The sequence below is a fragment of the Neopelma chrysocephalum genome, unplaced genomic scaffold, assembly GCF_003984885.1.
Source record: "Neopelma chrysocephalum unplaced genomic scaffold, ASM398488v2 Primary Assembly neopelma1_25, whole genome shotgun sequence".
In the NCBI taxonomy this organism is placed as follows: Eukaryota; Metazoa; Chordata; class Aves; order Passeriformes; family Pipridae; genus Neopelma; species Neopelma chrysocephalum.
Genome location: NW_020897694.1, coordinates 33,089,906 through 33,113,692, shown reverse-complemented (window position 1 = coordinate 33,113,692; position 23,787 = coordinate 33,089,906). Strand labels below are relative to the sequence as shown.

Here is a 23,787-nt window from a genome sequence, read left to right as displayed (position 1 = left end):
AACTCAAAGGGTTAGAAAATCTGACAGTATTACCGAAGACAGTGATCAATGAAAATCTTAGAGGTTTTCATATTATCCACAGTTCCAACTATGTGAAACCTGAACCCCAAGGCACAGAGGGACTTCTAAGACAAAGCCATACATGCACCTGATACAAAAAATACATTTGCACCTTGACAAAGAAAATTCCATCTTAGTTCAACTGGAGATGAATGGGATCTGTCAATGCTACTGAAACTTGACACGGAAAGTAATGCACTGTTAATTTTTTTTTAGTTATCCCTTGCAAAAAACCTAAAGAAAAAAATGTACTGTTACACTATTAAGTGAAACATATAAATTTTATCCATTAGTACTACTCAACCACTCCTTTCATATAAAGTAATTCTGAAAGAACTTTTTCAATTGTTTTGCTATAACTTTTGGAGAATTTTCACCACCACTATCACTCTTCAGCAACACTTTTTGTGCACAGAACTACTGAGGGCTTACCTTCACGGTGTGATCCTGAATATTATTATCTGCAATAGCTTGGAGGAAAGGTTGTGAATGGTCACTCAAAGTTAATCGATGTGTATATAGTTTTGATTTATTTGGGGTAGTGTTACCAGGTGAACTGCAATGGTCTTCATCTTTTTCCTCATTGTAACTGTAATGAATCTGACTAGTTTGCAAGCCTCCAGAAAAGATAGATGACTTCAACCATTCTGAAATAAAGAAAATAGAAGTGTACATTCTGATCAAAGACTAAGCTATCAACAATTTCCTCTAATCAAATGCATTCATAGCTTCAAGTAAGGTTTAGTAGCTCTTCCATTTGCTGAAACAAATTAGTGAGATAACTGTGCTATACAGTCTCTTCTCGCTTCCAATATTCAATGTTGTATATTATGAAATTCTGGATATTTAACTGTTAGAAAGCATCTAATCCCCATCAAAATCTTGTAAATTACTGGATTTTGATGACTGTGATAATTAATGTTAAGAATAAAAAAGTTCTGCAGAAGACAGCAAGACTAAAGAAGATTTTCAGTTCATTTATTTGTCCTTTGTTGTCTTCTTGCATGCTTTGACAAGTATTTATCACTTATTTAAGCTCAAAATGAAGTTCTGCTTACTGGCACATTCAATTTCCAGAGGAGAAAGTGGTGTGCTCATTGCCAGGTAGGAAGCATGCAGTCCAAGGAGAAGACCCAAATTCCGTTCTGTGTCTATTAGAGGTGATGACAAAGTACTGAGATCTGGTGTTGTAATCACCTCCTGGTCAGGCTAAGTAAAAGAAATAGGAGTTGAAAGGTAGAACTGAGCTCCAACAAGAATTTTGAAAGCAAAATAATACTTTACTTTAGAAAGGATTTACCCATTAATAACATTTTTACCTCTATATATTGGCCAACACAGAAAGCATGCATGGATTCCCGTGTGTCCTCAAATTGCAAAGCAGCTTCCAAAGCAACAACTGGGTCCTCACCTGCAAACTGAGCTAATGAAAGAATGAGATAGTCAATATAATAACTAGAAATCTGTTCATTTCATCTAGTCTTGAAACAGAAGTAATCCGTGTCTTCAAGTCAGATGAAAATTCTCACCAAGTATGCTACTTCCAGTTAAAGACTGGGTTTGGAAGTCCTTTATATCATACACTTTCCCATCAATCACTGTCCAAAATCCTCCATCTTTGTTATGGTTCTCTAGATCAGCCTTACGTATAAGTGTCACCTCCTCATTATTTCTGCAACTCTGGCCAGTAAAAAATGAACCTACAGGTATAAAAAAAGGGAATTTATCAACAGAAAACCAGAAAGTAAGTTTTTTTGTGAACATTCTTTTAATAAGCGCCTAATCGAATTCTTCACTTCCGTTTAAAGGCTGCTTAGTTTTTGATACGCTCAAAAGTCAAAACGGCTATTAATATGTTCCTGTCTACATATTATGCAATTAAATTGTCTGTACACTGTGTTCTTTTATGCACTAATCTCTAATGTCACACTGTCAAAGATCTAGCATTGCCCAATTATATGGCTGTTTTGTGTGGAGGTGGAGCAGAACAATCAGCGTTCTGGCAAATCACTGCTCTAATAAGTTCTTCCTCCAAATTCCTTCAGTTTGATTACTCACTTGCCTGCAAGGCATTTGCTGCATATTTAGTTTCAGACTAAATGCAGACTTTTTTAATATAAAAGAAGCTTCTCTTTTAACCACAGACACAGTTCATATTATAAAGCGTACTGAGAAAATAAAAATTCTTTATTTCAAAGCTTTCATATTACTCATCCTTTATGTTACAGATGGAATTTAGTAACAAAATGTCTAGATGTACTACTCATGTTTTCACTGCAACTTTTCACGCTCAAAATGCAAAATTATGTGAATTACTTCTTGAAAAAGTTGCATCTGTACTCTGCTTATCCTACCTCTCTATATGTAACTTCCTTAAGAATGTACTGACAGAAATAAATACTGCCATATGACTGTCATATGACTTGGTTAATAAAAATTTGTAAAGTAGAATTCCCTTCCTGAGAATAGCTCATGAACAGTCACCATTTTTATGCAGCTACTTTACGAAAACATAAATAACACCCCAGATGCTACTGGTACACACCCATTATTCCTGGCCATGCTAAATCCTCATTGTCATCCCTTTCCTTTCCAGGGGCTAAATGGTTAAATCTGTCTAGATGTTCTAGCAAGCCAGCCAACAGAGGGATAGCACCAGCTTCCTGCATTAATCCAGCATTTTTACTGAGGAGCAGCACTATAGAAACCACCAATTCTGGAAGAAGAATGCCTAAAACAGAAAACACAGAAGATACATTTAGTTCAAGATTTACGTTTATTGCATCACAGAAGTAAATCACCATCAGTAAATTCTGCCTTCTATTACTCTTTAGTACAAAGCTCTTGCCTTCCTTCTCTCCCATCAATCAAAACATTAAACTACCTCCTTTTTAGTCATTCAGAACTTTCAAGAATTTCTGCAATATAACTTTAAAATTCCACAGAAGGGAAGAAAAGAAGGACAACAAAACCCACCTGTTAAATCTCCATCCACGACACGAGATACTTCTGCAAAATGCCTATGACTAGTAGAAGCAATGCTGGTTGCCACAGGAAGTATATCACCAATGTGTGTGCACAGAAGAGCAGTGTATTTCTTCAGTAATGAACCTACACCTAAGAGGTCAGGACCTATATAAAAAGGAGGAAGAGCATGGAAAACCATCACATAGTCATATATAAGTAACAGGCTTCAAAAACTTTCAAACTCTTCTGAAACAATGCCACTCAGTATTAGCACTAATTTAAGAAACCACATATTTCTAAAAATTTATGGCAAGTTTATTATCTAGACCCTTCTATCTAACAAAGAAAAATTTTCATTTACAGAAAACAATTTAAATAAACTGCTTTCCAACACTGTTCAGACAGACTCAGCAACTAGGAGGATAAATGAGACAAGAAGATAAATTAAAGTAACAAACTGGTATCCTGTAGAAGTTATTACAGAAATCTGTGGGGAGAGGGCAGGGTTTTTTGTTTTGTTGTGGTTTTTTTAAACAATAACTTACTGTATGTATTAGGGACTTGTCCAACACAATCTGCTGGGTAAAGTTTACTAACAAGCAGACGCTGAAAACGGAGTAACAGATCCAGAGAAGCAGATCTCTCCTTGCTATAAAGTTCTTGGTCCATGCAGGAAGAAATGCGACGAGCAACATCTTTTAGTTTGGCTATCGTCTGTGAAGCAATGTTCCTAAGTGGTATAAGAGTATATAAGTATATAAGTACATAGGAGTATAAGTACTTAAAGGGAGCTCAGAGTGAAGACAGTCCACAGAAACATAGATTAAGCTTTTGCTAAAATTTCACACAAATATATAAGAAACCTATGCAAAGTTTCTTCATAGAATGTTCACTTCTTCGCACTGTAGTACTCAAAAAGTCAGTGGTTTTGTGGATACATTTTGTTTAACAGAATTCGTAAAATACCAAGTTGTGTATTTTGTCATCACTCACTACAAAACACAGTCTGACAATTTTTTCTGACAATGAAAGGCTGCAATGAAAGTCATGACAATACATAGCTCAAAACAGTCTCAGTATTGATTAAATTACATGGTTGCCATCAGAATTAAGTGAAAAAGCACAATAAATTTCTTCGTAAACTCATAATTACTTCCTGTTTATACATGCTACATGTTAAATACTCCTCTAGTTGACATAAAGAAGCTTTGTTCTCAGCACACTATTGGTTATGCATTCACAACTCTCTGAGTCAAGAATTTAAAATTCAGGTTTCTTCCCCACTTACAGCTCCAGATACAGTCTCCTTGAAGCAAAATATTCAGTTCCAAACAAATAGGGCAAAACATTCAGTTCTAAATAAATTCATGGTGATTCTCCTACTTTGTAAGGACAGGCTTTTGAACATTTGTCCTATATTTGGTACAAAAACTTTCAGACTAAAGGAATAAGTACTAAAATCCATTAAAGCAAGGTAGTAAGTCTTTCTAAAATTGGGTAATTAAGTATAGAACATTGCTTTTTAGCAAACATTAAACAGCAGAACTACAGACAAGTTAGGAGAACGTTCAATATTTTGAATGCTGAGGAGTTAAAAATGCTAACAGGAGACCTTATTTGCTAGCCAAAATTAACCATCCCTTAGTGGACTAGTTCATAAAACATCTAAATACATCTTCTGTACGAAAGTCAAAGAAAAATTCCAAGCAATTACCTTAGTAACTGCTGAATTAACTGAACTAATGGTAAACTCTGTTTTCCTGCAGATTCATAGATTCCAGTATTAATAAGGTCTTTGTCCAATGGAGTTCTGCTCCTATGAAGCGTTGATGCATTTGCTTCTTGTTCATCAATTTCTTTTTCTTTCTGAGCTTCTTTTTTTGCTTCAATATCCTAAAAAAACAAATCAAGTTAAAGAAAACATAAAAACTTCCACTCTGACTACAAAACATTTTCCTAACAAGTATCCATGGTAAAAAAATCAAGTCACTTTTACTTATGCCAGAAACGAAACAATTCCTAACAGACAAAACATGTATTGTATATTCCATAACAACCACGTGGGCACAGCTTTTTCAAAGAAATAATATAAAAAAAAAAAGGGGAAGGGAGGAATGAGAGGTTGTAAAGGCAAAGAAGAGTAGAAAAAGTCCACAAAACCGTGATGAAACTATGCCAGTAGCTGCTGCACAGTTCACAGCTGAAGGCATATTTACTCTGTATTTACAAGAGTAACAAATCCAGTACGCCACAAAAGAACATGAACTACAAAGTTGCTGAAACATACCTGAATTTCTGCAGTGATAGCAGCATTTAGCGCAGACTCTAAGCCTCCATCAGCCATCAAGCTGCCCACCAAGAGGTCAATCATAAATCTACGTCCTGGGCTTACGTTCATTTCGTTTCCTGAAACTAAGAGCAGGAGAAGCTATTAATGAACTCAAAATGCAAGCACCAAATGAATAGGTTTAAATCTGAGGACCAACCTGCACTGGGTAAGAGTGCTGAGAGCGCCCTAGCCCGCTCTTCCGCTGTTGGCAGTAACACAGACCATCCACTCTGCAGCACTGCTTGAGCAGCCGATTGCACTGTATTAAGGACCCCAGCATTGCTTGCCAATGTTACCACTGTCTGTTTCAGGCTATTGAGCAGGATACTGCCCAAACCTAAGCCAAGGCATTCTGGATCCACCTGATGACTAATAGCAGCATGAAGCTGAAAAAAAATGGAGGGGGGGAAGCAAATTTTAATTAAGAAGAGATATGAACTTGGCAGGGGTGGGGGAAAAGTCAGTCCTGGAGCAATTGAGTAAGTTCACTGACCAAGATACGAATTTGCATCTACAAATCTAACGGGTTTGGCTTCCCAAATGCATAGTAAATTTAAACCAATACTCATAAATTACGAACAGTAGCTGTGAACCCTGAAGTTCTGAACTAAACCTAAAGAATAACCTAATTTGTTTCTACCTCACTACAACTATGCTAGAAAAAGCAGCACATTTTCAGTGACTGTCAGACACCAACTGAAGAGAACATTCACTCTTAGAAATGCTATTTAAAAGTCATAGAAATGCTCAAAATCTCTGAGTGGGCCTAATCCATTTAGATACTGTTTTTATAGTTCATTTTTAATGAAACCCAAAAGCTGTCAACAAGAAAAAACCACAAGCACTAGATGCCAAATTTCAAAGAGTAAAAGCAATACTGTAATTATTTCACTTTTTAAAATCAATAGAAGTGTTTTAAAGCACATTAAATTTACTATTTTCATCCAAGCAATTTACTGAAAACATTTAGCTCAATGACTGCTCAATGTGTAAGAAACTGAAGGTACCTGAAGCCTCAGAAGATTTAATGTTGCCACAGCCATACACTCCTTTTCCTGAGGAGGGGGCCAGTCAGAGGATCCATCCATTCCCTCTGTCACTTGTCTTAGTAGCAGATCTAATTGCTCAAATGTCATGGGGCAAACATCCACCACAAAAGGCACCCGCAAGCCTATTGACCATTCTGAACATGATGACCAAGCAAAACTCTATAAATTGAAACAATATACAGAGTTCCACAGTTAGTTATTTCCTAAATACAAGATGGCACTGATTAGAGATAGGAGCATAAAGCTAACATCTGCCTTCAAGCAGCAAGAGACGATGCAGAAATAATACCAGCACATCTGCTGAAGAGAACCCTCCACTTGCATCCTTGGAAACATACATAAAACCCTACCAATCCAGAACTCTCTTATCAAATTTTCTAAAGTGCTGTCATGCCAGTCCAGATACCTCACCATCTTTACTGCAGGAAACAGTCTGGTTGACAACTCCTCAACTGCTGTACCAGACAAAACAAAGCAGGTAAATAGCTACTTGTCAGTATACCCAACAGAGGGAAAGCTAGTCAACCCTTTTTGGCAGAAGAACTGTACAAGATTCTTTTTTTTCCAAGTCTTCATTTATTCAGAATAAGAGTGAAAATAAGAAAAGTCACACAAGCACAGAAAGGGGGATTGGGATTAGAGTACAGAACTAATCTCAGTGGGAGACAAAACCAAATAATTAAAAAATAAAACCTACCTGAGCAGGCCCACAAGCAATTCCAACTATATGCTTTGTGTCTAATCCTGGGAGAGCTGCAGGCTCTGGCTTGGTGATACGCAAAGTATCAAAATGTTGACACTGATCATTACTCCCCCAGCTATGCACTTCACTGTCTTCAGTCAGTGCTAAACAATGGGTAGATCCAGCTGCCACATCTATCACTTTTTTTCCTGAAAGCCAAATATTGAAAATATAACCTAAACATTACAATTATTGACAGAAAAATATCAGAGATAAGGAAAACTGCTAATTGCAACCATACTTAACATATTAGGGATGTCAAGAGCCTCACCTTTCCTCTAATAGTGGATTGGAAGAGTATAGCAAAGGATAAACCAAAGAAATATTTTAAGATTCATAAGAGATAGTTTAAGTACAAGTTTAAGTTCAAAAAAAAAACCAAAAGATCAACTCTGTATCCCTTCTACTTCAAAACCTTTTCAGGAAAGATTTATTAAACAATCTCCCCATCTATGATGAGAGACTGTAAAGTTATTCGTAGTCGTTAGTTCAGAAGCTATTTTCAATTAGATCATTCAACACATATGAATAACAATTTTAGGAAAGACAGAAAAATAAAAAACGTTTCTTCCTCATCCTCCCCCTACAGAACCCAGATTTCTCACAAATGAAAGAAATACTCTTCACTCTGCTACAAACTAGTCAAAAATACACAACTTTAACACTACTTGTTGTCTGTGATTTTCATTTATTCCATTCACATGCCCTAATCTAAGCATATGATATATATTTATTTGCATGACAATGCAAAAATACATGCTTTAAGTAAGCATTTCGGTGAACCTAATAAAAGAAAACCAGTAAGAATAAAGACAACACAAGACAAGCAACATTTAAAGTAGTCATAACAGTGTCTCCAGGTCTGCTAAAATCTTAAAGGCATAAATGCAGAAATGATGGGAAACGTGCACTATTACCTTTTCCAATGCGACAAGCATCAAATACAACCGAGTACATGGTACCATCATACTTAAGTTTAGTTCATTTGTGTCCAGCAAAAAAACTCCACCAACAGCAAAAAGAACTTTGGAATATTCACAGCTCTGATAATTACCTTTCAAGCCTTCCAGCAGTTTGGGATATCGAACATGCTCTTCTGTCCCATGCCCAAGTCTCTGACTGTCACCTTTTCCCCAGGTGTAGACCTGACCATCTTTGGTTAATGCAATAGAAAACTGACTCCCACAGCGAACTTTCACAATGTCCAGATCTTGAAGTTTTTCTATCAACTTCGGAGTCTTGCAACCATCACTGCCTCCTCTTCCCAGTTTTCCATAATCTCCATCACCCCAAGACCACACTTGACCTTTAAATCAAGAGAAAGAAAACAAAAAATATTGCACTGCTTTTTTATGTAATGACGTTATCTATTTTGACAAGTAAGTTCTTAAAAATCTGAGATTCTGTAATAAGCACAATTTTTAAATTGTTTTTTAAGAATAGCAGTTACTAGTTAATTTCTAATTTTTTTGAAAATAAGAAGGAAGAATAAGATTTGAAAAGTTTTCATGTTGGTAAAACTAAACATAAAAAGTGTAAGACATAATATGTACTGAAAATTCATCAGTGTACTGAAAGTCCTTCTTAAAAACATATGAAGCATAGGATTTACTGTATATCAACCAAGTTAAAAACTGCTTTATTATTTATAAGAACTTGAAAAATCTTTTCCATATTAAATGGCCAAATTGTCTGCAAAACCTGTTTTAATTTTCAGTTTTTATCATTCAAGCATTTCTCAAAATGAAACAAAGAGTGCCATTGTCTATCATGTTTTTTGAAATACACTACTAAATCTAAGGACTGATGTAGGAACTTAGAAATAATCATGTCATTTTGTATCTGCATTAAATAAAATTAAGGTCCAAAAATTGAAAGCCACACATGTCCAGAAGGAAAGCCTTGTTTTACATTGTGATGCATTGCATTCCCTACCTGCATAAGCAAGTTCCTAAGGTATTCTCATAAGCAATGGAAGCATGGAAGGCAGAGACCAAAAGGAAAAAATGGGACAAAATCTGGGTTTCCATTTCCTTTATGAGCAAACGTTTCAGTTTTTAAATACTGCACATGGTATTAACCAGCTATATTTTAAAAGAACAACTACCTTCTGAGAACTATCTTCTTTCTAAGGGATTACTTTGGGCATAACCTCACATAATGAAATCTGGACTTCGAAGCTGTCTCGCCCTAGACAGCTTGCTCAGGGATGTTGGGAAGCAGAATTTCAATACAGCCTCTCTTTGGCACTTCCAATGGGCCAACGCAGGCAGCTCTCCTACTCAAAATTCTGGCTGTTGTGACAACATGAGTTTGCTAAATTTATACAGTAATAAACAGAATGTAGACACATAAGTACATAGATGTAATATTTGTGTGTCTATTTTATATTTACATGGATATTTTAAATATATATATCATAAAATATATATACCATTGCACATTCATAATGAACATACTGCATATCTATGCACAGAAATATATGTGCATACGCTGTATGCAAAATGTATAAATGTATACATATATATCTCCCCAAAAAGAATTTCAGCTTTAAATTCTTACCAAGTTCAAGCCACTAGAAATAAGCGTATTTGCAGTACAAGTATCTTCAGAATGAAAGGAAGAAAAGATAAGCTTACTCAAAATTTTAAGTTTCGTTTTGCTACTAACCATTTTCAGTAACTGCAAGAGTCTGAGCATCTCCACTCCCACAGGACACATCAATAACTTTGAGGCCTTTTAACCCCGTGACCAGCATTGGGATGGTCTGATCTTCACTGGAACCTGCAAAAACAAAGTAGTTCTATGAGAAGCAAAATCAAGAAGGCCTAATATGTTCTTTTGTGTTTTTTTGTTTGTTTGTTTGCTTTTGGATGTTTTGTTACATGGGTGTGGGGGGTGTTGGTATGGTTTTGTTTTCAGATCTGAGCATCATGATTAAGTTTCCATATGGTTTCTTAGGTATCTAATATGGATTTAGGTAACTCATAGAAATTTAGTGGGTTTCAATTCATACGAAGCCCCCTAAGGTTCTCAAATCAGCCTCAGGTAAGTCAGATGAAAGATCATTTGATACAGGAACTAAACAATTCTTTAACAACTTATTTGAAGATGGGACCCCTGGTGGCCTAGTGGTTAGGATGCAGCACTCTCACTGCTGCGACCCAGGTTCGATTCCTGGTCCCCCGGGCAGATGGAGCTCGTCAGCCCTGTGAGGCCATCCATCTATGAGAAGGTCACTCTAAACAAACCTACGTCCTGTCCTGAGGACCTCACTGCCATTGTCCAAGCTCACTTGGCTCCGGTAGATGAACCTTAGGATTAAAGGGTGGGCTCAGTTCAGTCCATGCTGTGTCTCACCTAAAAAATCCATTGCGCAGGCTGGAAAGGTAAAAGACCTTTCCCAAAATCTTCGTTCGCGAAGACTGGTTGAAGATATCAACTAACTTACCATGACCAAGCCTGCCATAGTTTCCTCGTCCCCATGTATACAGCTCTCCTTCAGCAGTTATGGCCGCACTATAGGTACTTCCACATGCAATATGAACAACATGTTTTCCAGCTTGCTTCCCAGATAGAGCAGATATCATCTTAGGTTCCTCCAGGGGGCTATTTAAAGAGAAGGTGACATACATCCATAAAGGTGATCTCATGAGTAGTTAATAAAAGGTGTGGCGTACTTGTTAGAAACTATTGCTACAATTCTACCTGCAAGCCTTATTACTAGTCTGAAGTATTAAGATATAAACAGAGCTACAAGCCAAAATTAAGTTCAAATTTATGTTCAACAACATCCAAACCACTGAAGGAATGTCTAACAGCTGTGAATTTTGTTTCCAATTGAACTAATGCAATCCTTTTAAAAAATATTTCATTGTTAAAAACATTATCTTTAATTACTGTATCTGAACAATTAGTTTCATGACACTGACAACCCTTGTGTAGTATCTCCCTTGCTTTACAGGGAATTCAGCATTGGGGGAAGACACTTAAAATCTCTAAAATTTGTTGATGCACATCCCCTACACAACACTGTTGCTGAAGACTGCTTCTATGCAAAAGCAGGACAGTAATGTCATCGTCTGACACATAAGAAAAATGGAATGATGTACAACATGACTGCATAGAAAATGACAACCCCACTCCAACATGTGAGTCAATGTTACAGGGAAAATATGCTGTGTATTCATAAAACCATTAATAAAAGGCCTAATAACAGTACAAGCACTACTACACCCTCTGTCTACAAGTATTTCAGAAAGTAGCATTAATACAGAACTGGGAATATTACAGACAGAAAACACGTAGGGAGAATGCAACTTCTGTTCATAAAACAAATGAATGTCAAATGCTGAGAATGCTTAAATACACAACGAAGTAATTTTTACTATGAATTCAAAACACTGGCAAATAAATGTTATGATTATTTTTAATACATACACTGTATCCCCATGACCTAGTCTTCCACCATCTCCACAACCCCAAGAGAAAACTTCACCATTTGCTGACAAAGCCAGATAGTGATGCCCATCTGAATGTGCTGCTATCTTCACAATATTCCTGGAAGCTAAACTCTGCACCAGCTGTGGTCCCTGTGAACCAAGCAAAAGAAATATGGTTACGAAAACTGCTGACAATTTCCTTCACTTGCCTATATACAGAATAACTAGGTACAGTTTTCCTATGGCTTTATCAAAAATCTGAACTCAAATTAATGAGGTGACAGTATAAAGAAAAAAAAAGGTCAAATCTGACAAAAGCAATGGTTTGAAATTATTTTGTTCCCATTTTTATAATGTCTTCAGTACATATGAAAATGGTGTTTCTCTTAACGTTACAGGCTATCTTAGTGACAAATGCTTCCGTTACAGTATATTTTTGTTTGAGAAACTACTCAACTGGGGCACAGTTACATCACCAAAGTAAAATTCATATCTGCCACTTTCTGAAGTTGTTACCAAGGCCAGCATACCAATAAAAGCAATTATTTTATCCATAATCTTTAGCCTGATAGAAATTACAGAAACAGTATTGATTTCATCAAATCAATACAAGAGACAAAACACACTATTTCTGAAAGTTCAAATACAACACCATAAAAGCTCACAAAAATCAGCATGTCTCCACCTAGTCTTCCAAAAAACTGTAAATAGTTAAAGGAGCAGACTTATGCTATGAAGTAATACTGAAGAGAACAAATTTTTAAAACCATGTAAAAAACTCTCACCAGAGTATCGCTGTTGTACGCTTGTGTATAAACTCTTCCATTTCTAGATAATATCAGAAAGCGTTTCTCTGCACAGGCAACCTGTACAACACCAAGGTTGGCCAGTCCTTCACACTGAATTGGACCACTCACATTAGCATAATATTTCCAACCTATTAATCCCCAAGCAATGACCTCTTGCAGTGATCCCTAGAAAATAAGAAATTCTGTAAGTACTAATTTTGAAGTACACAACTTAATAACATGCATAGAGCAGATTATTTTTTAAACCTACTCAAATCTGAGAGTCATTCCTGCCAGTAGTCAGTAAAACCTACTTAATTAGAAGATGTCAAAAATAAAGACTTGCATGCATCATATTCAGTTCAGTCTGATACTGAATGAGCTATAAATATCTACAGAAACTGTTCAGAGATTTTTCAAGTTGGGAAGTTTAGCATTTACTTTTTTCTTTATTTTTTTAATATGTCAGACCCCCAACATTTATAAAGTCTGGTCTTGAGAATTTACTCTCATAAACACAGGGAACAGCTCAAAATATGGCAGAATTAGCCACAGTGTGATAAGAAAGAATGGTTCACAAACCAAAAGTAAAATTTGTACTCTAAGGCTGATTGAAAAAGGGATGATGAAATAAAAAATACCCAAAGTAAGACAGATTTCAGCAACTCTGAGTTACCCTGTGAAAATCAAAAATTTGAATAATCTTAGGAGTCATTTTCCTTCCATTCTGAAAAATCAGTTATGCTTTCAGAGAAAAGATCTTACTAAATCTGACATTGCAAACAGTTACCTTATGAGACGTAGGAGAGCTACACTGAGGAGGCATACATGGGGTGGCTAAACGATCTAAATGGGCCATGATCACCACAGCTGTTTGTCTCAGATCAATCGCCAGTTCATTGTCCTGTGGCAAAGTCAGATACCTTAGAAAACTTTCATTTGGACTTAGAGGGTAAGTCAGGAGCTAGAAAAGAAAAAAGGGCAGTCAGAAGAATTCAAGGTGTATCTATGTCACTGCACATACACAATATTACTTAGACATGATGAGTATCTGCACAAGAGAAAATGAATTAACTCTGCACATCCTTTTTTTTTTACAGTAAAGAAAAATTCAAAACATGCACGATCAGAAAATAGATTGTGAATACAATATAAAGTTTCAAGCATAATAAAATTGATTTACTATGTTTTATTAACCTCAGTAATTTGCACAAAGAGTCACAGTCCAAGTAACTCCAAACACAACTAAATAAAAACAATCTAAATAGCAGAGAAGTTACCTGGCCACATCTCAGATAATTATCACAACAGTATTAACTATGAAACATAACGTTTACCTCTAACCGTACTGTGACATCCTTCCTCCTACCTAAAGAAACTCCAATGTACACATGAAAACCAAACAACAGTGGTGTATTTACATTTTACCTGGAAAACACCACCACCAGTTTTGGTTGGATAATTTTATAATCATTTTAGCCAGGCAAGTGAAATTTGATTCCAACATAATTAACATCCCCTTCAAATAACCCAAGGATAAGTACCTGAATCTCTTCCTCTGTATTGGGCATGTCTTTGTTACATATTATACTCTGAAATCTTTGTAGCAAAGGTAGAAGGGGTGCACTTGTTCCCTGTGCAGATCGCTCATTATCCGTTTCCCTTGTTCCATTATCCCAAAGTTGAAGCAACAACATCACTGCAGACAACATTTGGCTGAAAGAGGGAGTTAACACCATCTATTAATATGTATTCCTAAAAACATTGGTTTAGGTTATCCATATAATTCGCTTTCTACAATTTAAAGTTTTGCAATATCAGATGTCAGGGCTTACCATTTTAAACAGATTATCAAAATATGAAAAACCAATTTTGCAATCTAGAGGATATTAGATCTCAATCGCCACTGTGTTACAGAAAAGGTTCATATGCTTTGAACCACAATTATTACATTAAACCCAAACCCATGAAACGGAAGACAGGTACTACTCAAGCCATTCCAACAGACAATGATGGTTAAAAATCAGGAGTGCTCCTGCTTCTTACCTTAGTGTACCCCTCTGCACTGCCAGTTCAAGCAATATGGCAAGTGCCAAGTGCTGGTCTTGTAAAGGAATGTTTCCTGGCCCTTTGGTACTGGGAGCTCCGTGCACATCTCTATTTAAAAGTCAAACAGTATACATTAAGTAATAGGAGATAATATGTAATTGCTTATCAAAAGATCTACAACACCCCAAGAACCAGTAAACTTACAGAAAACTATAAAACTGGTGATGAAAGCAGCTGAGTAAAAAAGCCCAAACATTCTAAAGGAAATCAAGTGTTAGAGTGGCAGCTAAGCTTTAAAATTACCCCAAGCTTCAGTGTCTGTAGCCCCATTAAACATGCCAAGAACAGGAAAAACATTTTTCAAGGTGAAATTCAGGTATGTTTCATCATAGTTACTGTAAGGATGTAATTCCAGTATTCAAAAGACAAGTAATTTCTGGTAACTAATGTAAAAAGGTAACTCTAAGCCTACTTAAACAAAAGGAAAAAGCAGTGGAGGGCTTCAAGTCCAATATGACTGTATTTTCCCTCATGCACACAAGTCTGCATTATTTTACTTCACTAGAAAGGCATGATTAAGTGTGCACATACACAGTATTCCCAAAGCACTCCATGAGATATATTTACATTAGTGAAACACTATTCTTTGGATAAATCTACACGCAGTGATTCAGAATACTCAAACTCAGATTTTTCTTAAACAGCTACAATAATTTAATCATATTTAAAAAGCATCATTTCAACAGTTCATTAATATTTTGCTTGCCTGTATAACAACATCAGAAAAGGAATGCAATCTTTTTAGTTTTCCGCAAGCTACTATCTTTATACCACCAGCTACTAAGAGATGCAAATTTGCTGTTTAACAGCTGCTTCAGCAATGCTCAAGAAAAGAAACTTACCCAGTCACAACAGACCTTAGGAATTTAGTAGCTCTTTCTACCACTTCCAGCCATACAGAAGATACAGTCCCTTCATCAAAAAGGGACGCCTCCGGTAGAGCTCGCAGTGCATCAAGTGATTCCTGTAACAATTCACTGCACAGGTCTGCATCTTCACCTAAGGAACACAGCAATAATGGTTACATTCCCATCTTCAAATTGCTGTACACAATATTTTGTGGGGGTCTTTTTCAACCACAAGATTACAAGTTATTTAACATATACAAAGTTCTTGATTTTTCACATGAACATTTTAACTGCAAGATCTTGAAGAAATCTTCACCAAAAAAACATTCAGTAAGATAACAACTCTTAAACCAACTCATCCCACTATGTATCCACTGAGGAAATCAAAAGAAGAAATAGGGCTGGCTGGACAAAGATTAAGCCAACCACCTGCCATCTGAACAAACACTGTGGACTGAGACAAACAGGCAGGTTAAAGTGGCACAGGTGACAATTCTGTCAACCTCTGCAATTTGACAATCGCTGACAAGCACACAAACTAAACACAAGTTTCATACTTCACACCCTTTCTAAGCTGCCACTATCATGTAGTAATACAGTGGATTGACCTTGCCTGAAGAATAAATTTAACTTTTCTGAAATCTGGCACTAAAAATACATTCCCCTTCATGAAATCCCCATTTGCCCTCATAAGTATAAAATATCCCAGCACAACACAGCATTGGTACGGGCCTGGATGGCTTCGATCAGCAACAGCATTGTTGGGCATAGCACCACATGAACATAAATGCAATTATGCAAATCTATCACTTATAAATGTATAGTTCTATGCAAATACTTAATACACACAAATGCTTGAATAAACAAACAAAAAATATATGCAACATGCTCAAGTGTAAACCTACCTGACCTCCAGGCTCTACGAAGGAAAGCAAATGCAAATGAAAGTGCTGCCCGGGATCCAACTCGTGCAAGTCCTTCTACACCTTTACCTACAGGTCTTGGGCTAAATAAAATTATATAAGCATTTTTTCAATATAATTTATATTATAATAATATATTTATGTTAGTAAAACTTTGTATAACATATATTCAACAACTTTATAATTTAGCCATATGCATGCGTATGTGATTACACAATATTTTTATAAAGAATTGTATTTGCTTTGAGAATGAAGGTGAACAACATCAAAATATCAGCAGACAACATTCAACTTCAATTGCTTCAAAGCACCAATTCAATGCCCAACATCAAAAAGCTCCACATAGAAAAAAATAAACCAGACTGGCATAATTGACTGCAATCAGAAAAATGCCCATAGTTACTGAGAGTGAAATTATGATGCTGTATTCAAAACACACAGACATAACATACTTCATGTACTCATTATTTACTCATTAAGCTTATATTTTAATTTGGACTGCATAAACTATGCTTACAGATTTTTATGAAACTTTAATTATTGGTAATTAATTCCACCCATTTTGTCTTTCCCTTTTTTTCCATTCAAGAGTCAATGTCACAAATCCCTCTTTGCAGCTTCTGTATCGGTGTGTGTATGGAAGAGAGATAGCTTCAACTTTTGTTAATACCCACTGGACTTACATACACTGCTGTTAACTTTTCTTTTCATGGAGACAATCACATTAATTTAAGTACGCTCTCCTTTGTACTTAACAACAGGAGACTCCCTACAGCTTCCACTACTGAACCAACAATTCTATTTCCTTCTAATGTGAGATTACAAAGTGAATTGCTTAGGACTTTTCCAAAAGAGAAAAAAATTATACTCTCATTTTTAGCAATCCGATAACTTAAACATATCAGTGTTATTTTTAATCAGAACTGAAAAAAAAAATTCTAGAGAACTCTATTCAGAGAAATATATCATTGTCAGAACTCCAATTCCATAATAACTAATCATGATTTCTACTTACACTCTCCTTTCATATCTGAAGCTAGAGACAACGTAACATAAAAACTTTGCTAGCTGAATTGCTTGTTCTGTCAGAGAGCAATCTTGTTCAGCCACTGAACAGATTCTTTAATGCCTCATCTGAGAGATTTTCCTATTTTTAGGTCTAGATAGCTATCTAGTCATGGAAAGTAATCAGATAATTTCTTATTCCATTACTTCTCTTGAAATTGTTGCATATAAAATGTATAATTACATCATTTTTCAACCACACTACAGAAAATTATGTTCAGCTTTTATGTATTTGCATTTTTAAATTTATGTGCCTTAACTGAGTAAATATTGACAAAAACATATCAGCATTATTCAAACTATGTAACTTCCATCAGCACCATTTCTGAAACAGACTTCTTCACACTTTCTAGCTGAGTAGAACAAAAGGAATACTTTGATAAAAGTATGCGTATAGCTAAAAGAATAGTATCTACAGAAATGTATTACAATCAAAACCTACCAGTACAGAGACACTATAAGAAAGCATCAGGCAAGAAAGAAAACTGCATGGCAGATTGTGGTAGTTTAGTCTAGGCCTTCCTTAGTGACCAGTTTGTAACCAAGGAAGTGTCCAGATTTACCCGGTATTCCCTACAATTTTTACATAAGCCGAAGTACAAGAAGAAAGGAGGAAAGGCCTTCGCCCCTCTTCCCTTCCAGCAGCTTTGGAGGTGCTGGTTTCCCTGCTGTTGAGTCTGTCATGTTGGGGAGTGAGGTCTGGTAAGGTCTTGCCGACCTTGGGAGACGGAGGTTGCTGGCGGTCGTTCCAGAGCGACTTTCTGTTGTCCCAAGGAGAGTAGTAAGATATTCTTTTGCTAATTCTTTTAGTTGCTAGATCTTGGGCTATTGATCGAAATATATATATATATATATATATTTTTTTTTTATTTTGGTTTTGTTCCTTTTTTCCCTTCCCCCTTCCCTTCTGAAATTGTATATATATTTCAATTGTATATAACTAATATAAGTGTAAATATATATATATATAAACTTTAGCTGTCTCTCTCTTGTTTCGGTTCTCTTGGTTTGTTTTTTTTTCTTCTTCTCCCTTGTTTTGGGGGGGGGGGATTTCTTGTGGTGAAGTTTGGAGACTTGGCAAGGAGCCAGCTTCAAACCATAACACAGATAACACCACTTTTTACTTAATATGGTAAAACCATCTCAAGAAATAAGTTTCTTCACTGCTAATGTCTCTCAAGGAGGAACACATCACATCAAGCGCTGACACACAGGTTGATAACCTTTCTATGAGTTTTCTAATGTATTAATTTGTTTGTGCATGTCATTACCTTTTCTTATCCATAGTAGGCAGAGAAACACTACTGCTTTTCCACTTTACTTTGACATTCTCCTGAAGAACTGTTCTGTTCAAAGCAATGAAATATCGTTCCAGGATAACCAGCCGCTGTTTTAGCCTCATAGCTGATAGAGCTGTTGTAGCAGTTTGTGTGGCCAGACTTTGCTGTTCCTTCACTAGTACATGAAGGCACTCCTTCAATTCATTCACATCTGAGAATCAGAGAAAGATATTCTTTTATGGCTGTTCATCTTTGTTACATACAGTATCAAGAAAAATCAAGACAAATTGAAAACTGTAAACCAACCAGAAGTCTGAACTTCAGAACCCAGTGAAACTCCCTGTTCCCATACATAATGTGCACATTTCTAATCCACAGTACAACATAATCACAATCACACTTAAACAGGTGTTTCAACAAAGGTTATTATCAAAACTGGTTTTGTATAAACATATCTAGCCCTTTATATTTCATGTCTGAAATTAAAACACAGGAAATAGTTATGTGTTTCAAAAAAACAAGTTAGACAGCAAATTCTTATCACCATCCAACCTCAGTCAGACTTCTGAGTGCAGGCAAGTCCCCTGCATGTCCCCACAAGGATATGCTTTCCTTTTGCAGCTATACTCATTATCTTAAGTTTCTCAAAAGCTATAAAACTACTCTCAGAAGCGCTAGGATCACTGCCAAGAGCTGCTACGCTTCTGAAGCAAATAATGTCAGAAATTTAAGATGCTTGCAAGTACTAGCAAATAAAAGATCTGACTTATCTACCAATGTTAGAGAATTAATTGCTCACTAATCAGAGAAAGTATTCAACAGCCCAAAGTCCTAGTAATATAATAACTGATTAAAAGAAGTACAGTGTCAACAATAACAAAACCACTTTAAAACAGAGATGTGGAAACTATTTTTATATTCTGTGTAGCTTTAATTCACAGGATAAATATCAATGAAGTGCGTTCTTAGAGGGGTTCTTTTCTGTCCTGTCATTAACAGTCTGATCACTGGGCAACCCCACTCTGCTTTGTGCTGAATTACTGCACTTGTCCCCAAGCCAACCACATTTGTTGCCTGGCTGTTCCACAGAAGTACCTTTGTTTTAACTGACACCTGACTAAGGCGTATGGGAAAAAACCCCATATGTCTGCATATATGTAACAGGGCTTATGAGAAGATGGACACACTTTAAAAAAAAATAACCACAAAACCATACAAAACCAACATATTTTTTGGAACAGCTGCCTCCGAGCTATATACATTTATGGTAGTCTCTAGAGTTGAAAATTTTATCTAATGAGGCATAACTTTTTTTGCAGCTGTAACTGCATAAACTATTTCAATGTTTTGTCCCCACTCTGCAACACATCTTTGTGTACCCAGCAGAGAATTCAAGCAGCCTTTTCTGCCACGGGATCACATTGCACAGTCACTTATGGTTTGCTGTCAGCCTGTTTCCAACATTGCTACTCACATTTCACCATTTCATAATGTGTTAGATTCCTTTCCCTGAGGCAATTCATATCTTTCTACCTGACTATGAGGAACAACTTATTTTTTCACCAAGTAAGAATAGATTAAAATGTGTTCCTTGCAGTCTAGACCTCATAGACGAAAGCAATTGCAGCAATTATACATGTTGACTCAAACAACAAGAAATACAACAAAATGAACAAATTTGACAAAAAGCCACGCTGTCCTTAATATTAGCTCTACTAAATCTCCCAAGAACTCTGTGGCACAGGTGAATATCAGGAAGTTACGTACATAAGGCTCCTCCAGATCACAGTGTAAAGTAACACATAAATAAAACAGATGCCTGTCAAAGGCATGTTTGATTCCTTTGGTTTGGCTTTTATACTGCCCCTTAACATTATGGCCATATAGAAGTTAACGTGAAAGTTTTAATAGATGACTATCAGTACCTAGCCTGAAGCTTCTGTATACCTCCAGGCTTATGTAACAAATTTTGTTTCATTTAATACAATTTTGAGGGGAAAAAATCTCAGTTGCAGTGTTAGCATTACTTAGAATAGCAAAGTAAAACATTCCACAAAATATAAACTACATGTTCTGAGACTGCTGCTGTTACCTTAGGTGTGCCCTAACTTTTATTTTGTAAGCAAAAAAACCCATTTTGCAGTATATACTTCAGGGAGCATGGTCAATACTGATAAGTAAACCATCGGAAGACATAAAAATCTGAGTTTTTTCCTTCTCTTCCTGAACACTAAAGTCCTATCTACCTCTAAATACCAATAGTCTATAAGAACAAAGTATGAAATGACCATGCTCTCTGCTTCACAAAGAGACTTTGCTTAACATCACCGAATCACAGAATATTCTGAGTTGGAAGGGGCCCACAAGAATCACTGAGTCCAACTCTAGTTGAATGACTCCTACAGGGATCAAACCAACAACCTTAGCATTACTAGTACCAGGCTCTAACCAACTAAGTGTTAGTTTTGGCAATTAATTTTTTCCTGCCAATTCATTCCCCATCTTATGGTCTCTTGTCCCTACAGGAAAAGTAAAGAAATAGTCAATGAAGAAAAAACAAGGGACTTTAACACTTACATTTGGGGAAGAGAGTCTGTGTATGGTGCTACAGAAAACAAGCACTAGGTGCTAGACACAGCAGCCTGCCAAGTAATACAGAGATACAGCATTCATCCTTCCTTCCTGGCTAGCAAGTAATCCAATTGTGGATACCCTCTAAAATTATTTCTGAGAGTTGAAGACTTAGAGGAAAAGGCCTTCATTTCAAAATAACATGCTTATTAAACATATGTCATGGGTACTACTTGGGACAGGCAGAGACCACCTACAATCCTCCAGCAATTATTTTATGAGGAATTTTTCCTCAAAGTTTATAACTGCATACCTTTCACACCACTTTCAATCAGCCACAGTGATGTCCAGGTGTTACAAAGATAAATTACTTGTTATTAAAACTGCCTTGTTAAGGTTTAGGGCTTGGCATGCTTCAATGATCTCAGACAGAGAGGGAGTTAACAAAGCCTGGGGAGAAAGATGTGCCACTGAGAGTGGACACAAAGAATGCAGAATTTACAGGCCACGGGGACATGGGGTAGAACTCCCAAGATAAGGAAGAAACTAAAAAGTTAACTCAGCAACTGTGCTGAAATCAACTCCAACTAGATAAAAGATGATTCTGGCAGGGGAAGATTGTGACCACCGACTCACGATCCACTGATTCAAGAAACCCATTGACTCAAAAGAAGAGAAAGACCAAGCATGCAGTCTGAGTAGCATGAGAAATGAGACAAACATTTAACAAATAGAAGGTAGAACACTAATTAATAAGAGAACTATGTAACCTGTAACCAGTGAACCGTGATTTCTGTTTGCCAAAACATATAGATGGCGTAAAGTTTTGATGACTGGGGAGCCAGCCTTTTGTTGGGTTACCACCCAGCTCCCTACTTTGTGCAAACTAGAATAAAGAAATAGGGACACCTTGTCTTGGTGTTTAAACTGGTGCTGTGCATTGGGCAGCGAGCTCACATTCGGGGCAACAGCCCTGCCGTTATCAGCATCCCAGCCATGCCGATGTAGTAGGTGACACAATCTACTGTATGAACTCTGAATGAACAGAAACAGAATCCTACATTGCATACCATGTATGCACATCAGCAGTACCAGTCACAGAGCTGGGCCATTGTATACACACACAGTCCTGTGTGTCTGCAGAAAAAGTTTCATAGCAGCACCTACTGAATTAATTCCTAATGGTTCAGTAATACATACTAGAGGTAACCTGTAATATGCTCAACATCCTATTCAATGATCTGACAGGACAGCTGGTTCATTTGACAAAAAAAAAAAAAAAAAAAAAAGACAACATCACTGTAGGTTTTTAATACCTCAAAGGTTTAGTTCTGGTTTAATACAAAAACAGTCCATGGTTCCACAGACTTTGCAATGTCTCACAGAAAAAATCCTCACAAAAGCACTTCCTAAAGTTAAGGGATTTTAAAAGTAAGTTATTTTGCTTTTTTGTCAGTGAAGTCAATGTCAACAAATTAAGTCAAATTAAGACAATACAAAAGCTAGAAAAGGAATCAACTAAAATTCTGTCTTGACTTTTTATGAAGAAAAAAGGGCTGGGAAAAAATTCATTTTTCAAGTGATTAGCCCTAAAACCCACAAGGTCTTTGCATTCAGAAACTAGCAAGATGAAGAACTGTTCAGTTACAATACACTATTTTCAAATACTGAAACATTGCATGAAAATTTTCTTAATGGAAAATATCATTTAGCCTCACCAAGATCAAGCCATATAAAGATAACCTGCATAAAGAATAAATTTAAGTTTACTGAATTTAGCTGTAATTAAATTATTTTCTTTACCCCTTCTTGCTGTGCCTTCAAAATCTCAAATGGCTACAATTTTAGGAAGGCTTTCTACTAAAAGTAAATAACTCTACTCTTAAATACTTTATACAAACTCCTTTAGTATTTCAAGAACGTAAAATAAAGTTCACATACAAAGTGTAGTAAAGGCTGGAACAGGTCACAGTAGTCCTGTAACTCAGACAGCTAAGGCTTGAACAAAGGACTGCCTTGTTTTATTAAAAGTAATGCTATTTTTAAGTGAGATATATCTATATACTTCCTCACTTTAAATTTTCTCCTGTGTCATAAGTAAATTTATCTTTACAAAAATTCTGTTCATCTTTAGAAAGATTTAAATATATCTGGGAATCAACCCAGTGAAACTCATTTCAATAAACCCTCAAGTCTAAGCAACACTTATTACCAATGAACTAAACAGTCTAGTGAGAGAATAGCTTATTAATAGTAACGATTCAAGTTTCATCTGAGAAGGTTACAGGGAACTCTTTAAACAAAACTGTTCATATGTCACTACACCAGCCCTTGATGCTAACCATCCCTTGCAATGCTATACTTTGCCAGTTATTCTGTGAGGGTGGAGACACATTATTTACCTTATCTGTACCTACACTGTAGGAGTTGAAGTCATACCATACCAGTTTAAATTCTCAAATCACCATTAGCAGAATACTTGTTAATTGGCAACTATAGTTAGAGATGTTGCTGGCTGCAGTAGAGACAGGTAAGGGCTTTACCACCTTCTGTTCAAATTTATCACATCTCTCTCTCCCCTCAACAATTAACGTAATCACGTCTGCACTTCTTA

The 23,787-nt window shown here is 36.3% G+C and overlaps 1 protein-coding gene across 4 annotated transcripts in view; it reads right to left on the bottom strand.

Annotated features, from left to right (window-relative positions):
- The window catches only part of HERC2 (HECT and RLD domain containing E3 ubiquitin protein ligase 2), a 108,540-nt gene that overhangs the window by 58,426 nt on the left and 26,327 nt on the right, over positions 1-23,787 (bottom strand). For 2 of the 4 annotated variants that reach the window (XM_027674833.1, XM_027674832.1), the window contains exons 5-27: positions 18,594-18,813; positions 16,240-16,340; positions 15,329-15,485; positions 14,424-14,534; positions 13,922-14,093; positions 13,168-13,341; positions 12,375-12,563; positions 11,588-11,739; positions 10,599-10,756; positions 9,818-9,931; positions 8,202-8,453; positions 7,103-7,296; positions 6,364-6,564; positions 5,514-5,742; positions 5,315-5,439; positions 4,742-4,920; positions 3,573-3,757; positions 3,037-3,192; positions 2,606-2,791; positions 1,590-1,760; positions 1,380-1,483; positions 1,119-1,269; positions 493-707 (exon numbers count right to left, since the gene is read on the bottom strand). In XM_027674833.1, coding sequence (XP_027530634.1) covers positions 493-707; positions 1,119-1,269; positions 1,380-1,483; positions 1,590-1,760; positions 2,606-2,791; positions 3,037-3,192; positions 3,573-3,757; positions 4,742-4,920; positions 5,315-5,439; positions 5,514-5,742; positions 6,364-6,564; positions 7,103-7,296; positions 8,202-8,453; positions 9,818-9,931; positions 10,599-10,756; positions 11,588-11,739; positions 12,375-12,563; positions 13,168-13,341; positions 13,922-14,093; positions 14,424-14,534; positions 15,329-15,485; positions 16,240-16,340; positions 18,594-18,813 — 3,896 coding nt within the window. Of the gene's footprint in view, positions 1-492; positions 708-1,118; positions 1,270-1,379; positions 1,484-1,589; positions 1,761-2,605; positions 2,792-3,036; positions 3,193-3,572; positions 3,758-4,741; positions 4,921-5,314; positions 5,440-5,513; positions 5,743-6,363; positions 6,565-7,102; positions 7,297-8,064; positions 8,126-8,201; positions 8,454-9,817; positions 9,932-10,598; positions 10,757-11,587; positions 11,740-12,374; positions 12,564-13,167; positions 13,342-13,921; positions 14,094-14,423; positions 14,535-15,328; positions 15,486-16,239; positions 16,341-18,593; positions 18,814-23,787 lie in introns of those variants that run through there. The other 2 variants (XM_027674834.1, XM_027674835.1) reach the window with 2 other exon arrangements.